Here is an 8936-nt window from a genome sequence, read left to right as displayed (position 1 = left end):
CACTCTCTGGCACCTGAACGGGTACACTGAGGGAAAATTTCGCATGGCCAATGCATCTAGCTAGCACATCTTTCAGACTGTGGAAGAAAACCAGAGCACCCAGCGGAAACCCACACAGACATGGGAAGAATGTGCAGACTCCACAGATATCCAAGGTCGGAACTGAACCGGGGTGCCTGGTCTATGAGGCAGCAATGCGAATCACTGTGCTGCAATTTACGTTTTTGAAACAGTCACACCAATTTCTGGGGAATTATGCCAAAAAAATCAAAGTGTAATTCCAGACAACTAATTTTGGAACATCAAAGCTGATACTTCTTACAAATTTTTAGGTAGTTAAAAATGTAGTAATTTATCCTGAGCTTCCATGTCAGCATTGAACTGTTCATCCAAATTCAGTGTCGCCATCCGTATTACTCATTACTTGCACTTTGACATTTATTCTCAATTTATTTTTCCTTGCTTGAATCTCTCTCTTCATCCCATTCTCACAATTTTAATATTCTAGCCTGGCATTTTCCATTCCTCTATCTTACATATTCCCAAAAGATCAGCCTCTTTTAATCCAGGTTTTGCTTGCTTCTCTTCAATGCAAATCTAGATGAAGTAGTATGGGAAAAGGCTCCTGTGCAGTATAAACACTGCCACAAACAAATTGAGCTTAATGGTCTGGTTCTATACTATATACCATATATAATTTTTACTCACCGAATGTCCTTATGTTCACTCTTACTTATACTGCATGTCCAAAGATCAGTGAAGAGTGCTACATTTGATTTATTTAATCAGCATTTGGTCACTTTTAAGAAGCAGGGAATAAAATGAAGTCGCAAGCATTTTAAGTCTGTCTGACATCATCATATCACAATTAACCCATTCAAATGACTTCCAAGATCTACAGTTGAACATCTGGCTGGTGGTGAGAGCAAACAATGCTACCTTGTCTGTATATTTTGCCCATAATAAGTAATTTCAGTTAACTAAATATGCAAATTACTTTGGATAAACAAATCCAGTTCATATGGAAAGGAGGACTAGGTCAGAACACTGGTTGGTAATCCCCTCAGCTGTACGGTACCCAAGTTTATCCAAATATACCAGGAAATGTAATCTTGGAAATGTAGTCACCAATATCAAATACTAATTTCAGTGGATTTAAATTACCTATCTTTATTGTCCCTGCTGATGTTGCAACAATATCTAATGAAAGTAAAATACATTATATGGATCTGTGTCATGTCCTGTCTCCTGCATCTAATCTATTCCCTTTCTCAACTGCCTTTTTGGCTGAATTCCAGACTTTCTTCCTTCAACACCCTCCTCAACAGATTCCAGCGTTCGATGTGAATCCAAAATCCACACCTTCATTCTGTTCTCCTGAGACTTATCATTGATCATTTTTATTAGTTTTCCAATCCTTACGTACAGAATTCAAAAACATCCTTATTTAAAATTCCTCATAGCTCATCCCTTTTCACTCCTGTAAACTCCTCCAACCCCATTTTGTTGATGCTCACTGCCCTTTTACTTCCTTTCCTTTTATTTCACTTTTGGTGGTATAATAGTCAATTATTTTGGTGACACATTGGATAATGCTCCAACTAAACCTTTTCACCTTGTTCCTTTTCTTTCCTCCTTCAAAGTCTCTGCAAATCTTATGTTTTGGATGATGCTTTATTTCACTTCCCCAATTTTCATCCTACACTGCCAGACATCTACTTCTGTCTCTGAAGCTTCTTGAAGCACTATTGTTTGTTGTTGCCATAATATAATATACATAATTTAATATGCAAACACTAGCTGCTGCTACCAGAATTATAATTTTTAGTCCAGAACACTCAACAGAAAAAAATGCTTCCACTATTGTTGGTTGGAATGAAATATTGCTACAATTTGCATCCTTATTCAAACAGAGAATAAATCCAATTGGTATAAAAGGACTTTGATTTAAGTAAATCTGTCCCAACAAGTACAAAACCAAAAAAGTGATAAATAGCTAAATAAACTTAATATCTGAACAGATGTACCCATTTAGCTCATTTAAACAAAACTTGATGTTTATTACACTACAATAAGGCCCAAGTTATGCAGACAAAATGATCACTAATCCGAGTATGGCCTTGCTGTAAGAGAAATTACAAGTAATTTATGTTGCAACCAAGCATATTTACTAATTGAGAACAAAGATTACCAAACCTGAAGACATTTGAAAGAATGGTTCTCAGTCAGTTTTTCAATCAAATACAATGATTCATCATGGGAGTGTTTATCCAGCATTTATCAGAAAGGAGTACAATAACGACTGCCACAATTTTCATTTTCACTTCATATAAATTCCTTTTATTTTAACACTCTTTCAGGTTACAATGATAGGTTACCTTCCTTGTTTCTGCTTATAAATCACATATCCATTTCATGTGAATGTTTAATAACTGATTAAAATACTGTACAGTTCAAGGAAATATTCTATTTGCTAAATTTGCAAGGTTCAGTACTTCTTGAAATAAAAAAAGCATTTAACATGATTTGTTCCTTTATTTATAAAAGGCATGAGTGAGAAAACCTTGGAAACGGAATAACATCTTTAATGTTCTCAACACCCAGGATACATTGTAGATACCGTTCAAATCCTAATCCAAATCCTCCATGTGGCACTGATCCAAACTGACGAAGTTCCTCATACCTACAAGAAATGAGCTAATTTAAAAAGCAGAAGCATTACATACGTTTATAATTTAGTTACAATGTGTCAATTCCAGTTTAGAGTTGCATAAAATGGGGGAACATCCAGTTTATCAAGAAACCTACTCTGAGGTTATGGATGGGTCAAAGATTTTAAACTAAATCACATTACTCATTTATTTTTAAAGAACTGCTGCAATTTTTTCATTATTTACATAAAAATTTGCACAGGGAGCTACTGGTGACCACCATACACAACTGGTTCATTTATGCAGTTGGGTCATGAATCAAGATCAAATGAGAATTGTGCTCACATCAATGCTGCCACACAACAGAAAATACCACATGATGCAGCTAAAGCTGCATGTAGTTGTAACAGGTTAGTTAGGTGTCAATTTGAATCTGGTTTCATCTATTCTTTATAGTGTGACTGCAACTGTAAATACTAGCAAAGACAGACTACTACAAATCAAATTTAATGTAATCTTACAACCTATATTTATAAAGCATTTTTAAACACTAAAATACCCCAAGATGCTTCAGTTATAAAGCAAACTTAGACACCAAACCATATTAGGCAAATGTCAAAATCTTGGTGAATGAGATGGTTTTAAGGATAGCCCCAAAACAGGGAGTGAATAGAAAGGCAGAGATTAAGGGAGGTAATTCCAGAGTTCAGGACTAAGATGGCTGAATGCACAGTCACCAAGCAACTGGAACAATTAAAATTAGGAATGTTCAAGAGGGTCAGATTAGAACAGCATAGATATTTGAGGATTGCACGATAGGATAGGCTTCAACAGATAGAGGAGTGAGGTCATGGAGGATTTTGGAAGCAAGGGTGAAAATGTAGACCAAAACTATGAAAACAATTCACTATACAGTATAATAGCCATTTGGCCACAATTTTTCTCTCAGTTGGTTAAGCATTTATCAGGCAGCTAAACAATCACCTGCATGTAGATGATCCCTCTAATGTAGAAAACATGTCTGTACTTTATGGGGGGGTGGGGGATGGAGTTGTGTGCAAGTAAAAATAGAAGAGGAAGAGGAAAAAAAAGATAGTGTGTCATTCAAAAGATGCAATAGTGGAATTAAGCAATCTTGAAGATTTACAACATGCGAGGGCAGTGAAACTAGGTGTCAATTGGACAGGATACTAAGCTTTATGCAGTCAGTTGGAGCCAATAGTTATAGAAAGAAAAGGAGGACTCAGTGGCAGGGTTTGGAGCTTCCCCAAGGCCAAGATTAAAGGAAGGGATACAGTGTCTATTCTAACATGGACAAAACTGTAGTTGAAAGCAGACTGAAGAAGTTGGAGGCTACTTCCATGGAAGAAATAAGCTTGGAGAATTCAGAGAATGATGGGAGATACACTGCAAAATGACTTTCAAACCAAAACAGAAAAAAAATTGGGAGCACTGGTAGCTGGTCATAATCTTAAAGATGAAGAAATTCATGATACTGTCACATTTGGTAAAGGAAACAAGTGTGGTGGAAAGGGATTTGAGGAGATGCATAGAAAACAGGTGTCTTTGACCAAAAGGTTGGCTATGTTCCAATTTTATACGCGGAGAATTTCACTGAGAACATGGCAGTGAATGACTGGTCCTGCATTGCATTAAGTGCATGAGAGTTTTCAGCCCTCTGATTTAAAGGAATGGGATGGAGTGGAGAATGGGTGGGATGACAAAGATTGAGGACGGTGAATATTTTTATGGAGATGAGAATAAAAGTGAAGTATGAGGAAGCAGTTTAATAGGTTCACAGTGACAGAGCAATGTGAAGGATGGATTGCTGCAGCAGTGGGATTTTGGAATTTACAGCAAGCTAACGAAGTTAAGGAAGAGCTTTTTTCCTTTGGTAGATGGGTAAAGGTAGTGGTTCGGAAGGTGGTAAGCAGATGAAGACCAGGCTTATTGTGATTGACATCTCAAGATTGAAGCCAGTTTCAGAAATTTAGACATTACAGAAAGTTTGCAGTAAAAAGAGTGAGAACAACCAAACTTGAGGATAAGATCTATCGGACTATAAATTAGTTTTGAGTACTGAATTCAAAAATTGTAGTTGCTTACCATTTGTAAGTGTCTTTAAGACCATACCTGCAACCAATAATGAGATTAATTACTATAAGGGAATAAATCTTAACTTTACTAAGATTGCAAAAAAGGTTTTCTAGTCCCACAAAAACTTAAAAATGTAACAGTTTTTTTTCTCCATTTAAGTGCCTTTTGTAGTCAGCAAAAGTTAAAAGACCTCTACCATTTTAACAGTGCCTCTCCATAACCAAATTTCCCCTCCCCTTCTGTGAGTAACCAACTCTATGCCTATCACGGTGGCAGCACACTGCTGCCTCAGTTCCAGGGACCTGGATTCAATTCCAACCTTGGATGTGTGGAGTTTGCGCATTTTCCCCATGTCTGTGGGTTTTCTCTGGTTTCCTACCACAGTCCAAAGATATGCAGATTAGGTGAACTGACTATGCTAAATTGCCCCTTAGTATCCCAAGATGAGTCGGTGAGATGGATTGGACATGGTAAACATGGGGATTACGGGGATGGAGGCTGGACAAAATACTCTGTCAGAGAGTTGGTTCAGACCCAATAGACCAAATGGTCTCTTCTGCACTGTAGGGATTTTATAGGATTCTATGATATCACTTTATTCTCCTAACTGAAGTCTAAGATCAACGTAAACTACACTGAAGCCAAGTCTGGGTGCCACATCTGTTGAAAATATTATAGCCTATCAGCAACACTATTTACTTTTTAATAAAAGTACACTTGTGTATATAAGAACATAAGAACATAAGAAATAGGAGCAGGAGTAGGCCATCTAGCTCTTCGAGCCTGCCCCGCCATTCAATAAGATCATGGCTGATCTGTTGTGGCTCAGTTCCACTTTCCCGCCCTCTCCCCATAACCCTTAATCCCCTCTCTTATCAAGAACCCATCAACCCGCTTCTTAAAAATATTTAGCGAGGCAGCCTCCACCACTTCAACGGGCAGAGAATTCCAGAGATTCACCACCCTTTGAGTGAAGAAGTTCCTCCTCAACTCCGTTCTAAACCGCCTCCCCTTTATCTTGAGGCTGTGCCCCCTAGTCCTAGTGTCTTTTTTGAGCGGGAAGAGTCTCTCCACCTCTATCCTATCCATCCCATTCATCATCTTATACGTCTCAATGAGATCTCCCCTCATTCTTCTAAACTCTAACGAGTACAAGCCTAGTTTATTCAGCCTCTCCTCATAGCTCAATCCCCTCAACTCCGGTATCAGCCTAGTAAACCTCCTCTGCACTCCCTCCAGGGCCAAAATATCCTTACGCAGGTGCGGCGCCCAAAACTGCACACAGTACTCCAGCTGCGGCCTCACCAATGCCCTATACAGCTGCAGCAAGACCTCCCTACTTTTATATTCAATCCCCCTCGTCAGCCCTTCTGTTTGATGTACAGTCTGCCTTGAGTAAAAATATTTACAATTTGTTGTTTCAGGAACATACAAGTAGTAATAGGCCATTTGGCCTTTCAAGCCTGCTCCAGCTTTCAATAAGATCAATGTTGATCTGATGTAGACTCAACTTTGCTGTCTGCCCCTCAAAACACTTGACTCTCTTGTCTGTCAACAATCTGCCCAACTCTGCCTTGAATAAATTCAAAGAGTCAGCCTCCACTTTGAGCAAGAGAACTCCATATACCAATGATCCTCGGTGAGAAAAATACGAGGTCTCCCTTTTAAGGCAGCATCTCTCACTTTAAGTCTTCCAAACGAGAAGAAACATCCTATGATATCCACCCTATCAAGTCCCCTCAGATATACGTTTCAATAAAACTGTCTCATTTTACTAAACTCCAATGTGTATTGGCCTAACCTGTTGAATTTTTCTTTTCCTTTTATCTGCTCTATGCACAATTTAATATTGGAACTATCAAAAATAAAGATATTAAAAATGTAGATCTGATTGTGGCAAAAGTTGGCATGCAAAATGAAACATTCTTTCCAGTCTTCCAAAAGGCAAGCAATGAGCAAATCAATTCTGACTGATAAATGTACACCATGTTCCTCTGCTGGCTGTCAATTGAACATGGACACCTTACTGAGTGAAGACCATAATCTGGAGTCTGCAGAACTCTACCCACAGATGATGTTCAAAGGGGAAGTTGTAGGAAAGACATAAATGGGTTAAGTCCATAGAAACCTAGAAAGGCTTATGGCACAGAAGGTAGCCATTCAGTCCACCATGTGCACACCAGAATAAAAATAATTCCTAGCACAATTACAATCTCCTTAATGTAGGCATGTACATGTTTGAAAATATTATTTAATAGAAGTTTAAGTTGTTGAATTTGTCAGAAATATTTTATCTATAGTTATCCTGACCAACTACACCTCAATTTGAAGCTCAACATGGAAACATCCAAACTGGCAATAATACATTCTGGACAGTATTCTCCAACCTCGCCTGTGGCTGGGATTCTCCTATCCCACTACTATGAATGAAGATTTAGCTGAATGTCAAATTCTCAATTCTTATTAGCAGGGCGTGAATGGCCATAGAATTCTGGGAAAAACAGAATCAAAGATTGTTGTCTCCTCTACCAAAATACTTCTTATTTTAACTTGAAAGCATCAACAAAAACCAGCTACACATAATAAAATGGAAACAATGCAAATTTAGGTAATCTATGATTAAAAAGAAAATACTTGAAAAACATAACTGAGCATTTACAATATAGAAGAGAGGATAGTGCATTTCAGATAATGATTAAGTAATCATGAGGAGTATTCACCAAAAGCATTAAAACCTGCCTTTACATAATACCAAAGCACTAGCACTAGTATGTATACGTTCAGGTAAGCAGTGACCAAAGTTCCATGTGCCCATTCTATTTCTATGTTCTTTTATCTCCATTTCTACCAACTCTTCCAACTTATTTTTAAACGTTTATGTGCTCTTTGCTTCAATCACCAGCTTTGGCCATGCACTCCAAAGCTTTATTTATAGAAAAGTTTCTCTCGTACTCCGACTTAAATCAGTGATATGTATTAGAACAGAGTTCTAAACTGAAGCTGCTCAAGCACTGACAAAGGTCTGTTTTTATCTACTCTGATTGCACCCTTCATCATTTTAAACACCACTTTCAAATCACCCCATCATCTTCTCTCTATGTAAGATCAGCTCCAACCTTTGTCGACTTCAATATCTGCATGATACCAAGTGACACTCCAGTAATTTCTGTAGCAAATCCTTCCTAATGCTTCAATGTTATTTCTGTAGTGAGAGGTCCAAAACTTCTTAAGTTCTACATAAGTTAACCATTACATCTTTTACATTTTTTTAAATTCATTAATGGGATGTGGGCGTTGCTGGTTACACCAACATTTATTGCCCTTTAGCTTAGTGGCTTGGTCGTTCTTTTAAGAGGGCATTTAAGAGTCAACCCCACATTGCTGTGGATCTGGAGTTCCATGTAAATTAGACCAGGTTCGGACAACAGATTTCTTTCCCTAAAGGACATTTGTGAACCAAATGGACTTTTATGACAATTTACAATGCTTTAATCGCCATATTAGACTTTTAGTTCCAGGTTTTTATTGAATTCAAATTTCACCATCTGTCATGGCGGGATTCAAACCCTAGTCTCCAGAACATTAGCCTGAGTAGCTGGGTGTCTAGTCCAGTGACAATACCACTACGCTACTGCCTCCACAGATTGCCTGAAAACCCTGACGGTTTTTTTTGTTTAAAGGGTCTTATCCACTTCACATGTTGCTTTTAAAATGTTCTGAACCTGGTCACCACTTACTCCATCTCCTATAAATCACTCTGCCATTTCACCTCATCATTTTTCAAAAAGTAAAATATTTCAGAAGTATAAATACTTTTTTTGAACCCAAATTATAGCACCTCATACTGGAGGACTCTGAATTCCATCTGTTACTTTACATTCCACCATTTAATCACATCCCCTCTTTGATGCTGAAAATTGTACACAGTTTATTTTCATCAAATCTCCAAATTTGAACAGGATACCCTCTAGCCCAAAATTCAAACTGCAGTTGTACAGCATGAACAGAAAAGGTCTGTTAAGAAGTTTCACAACAGCAGGTTAAAGTCAAACAGGTTTATTTGAAATCACAAGCTTTTGAAGCATGGCTCCTTCATCAGCTAAGTGATGAAGCGCTCCAAAAGCTCGTAATTCCAAATAAACCTGTTGGACTTTAACCTGGTGTTATGAGACTTCTTACTGTGTCCAC

General features: G+C 37.9%; 1 protein-coding gene across 2 annotated transcripts in view; it reads right to left on the bottom strand.

The window, feature by feature from the left end:
* Positions 1–2323: 2323 nt before the first annotated feature.
* The window catches only part of nars2 (asparaginyl-tRNA synthetase 2, mitochondrial), a 77188-nt gene continuing 70575 nt past the window's right edge, over positions 2324–8936 (bottom strand). For both annotated transcript variants that reach the window (XM_080197091.1, XM_080197093.1), the window contains 2 exons: positions 4758–4784; positions 2324–2683 (listed from right to left, as the gene is read on the bottom strand). In XM_080197091.1, the coding sequence (XP_080053217.1) occupies positions 2539–2683; positions 4758–4784 (172 nt within the window). In that variant the 3' untranslated portion in view covers positions 2324–2538. The remainder of the gene's footprint in view (positions 2684–4757; positions 4785–8936) is intronic.

The sequence above is a fragment of the Carcharhinus amblyrhynchos genome, chromosome 10, assembly GCF_965287045.1.
Source record: "Carcharhinus amblyrhynchos chromosome 10, sCarAmb.v2.hapA, whole genome shotgun sequence".
Lineage (NCBI taxonomy): Eukaryota > Metazoa > Chordata > Chondrichthyes > Carcharhiniformes > Carcharhinidae > Carcharhinus > Carcharhinus amblyrhynchos.
This window is presented reverse-complemented; position numbering and strand designations above follow the sequence as displayed.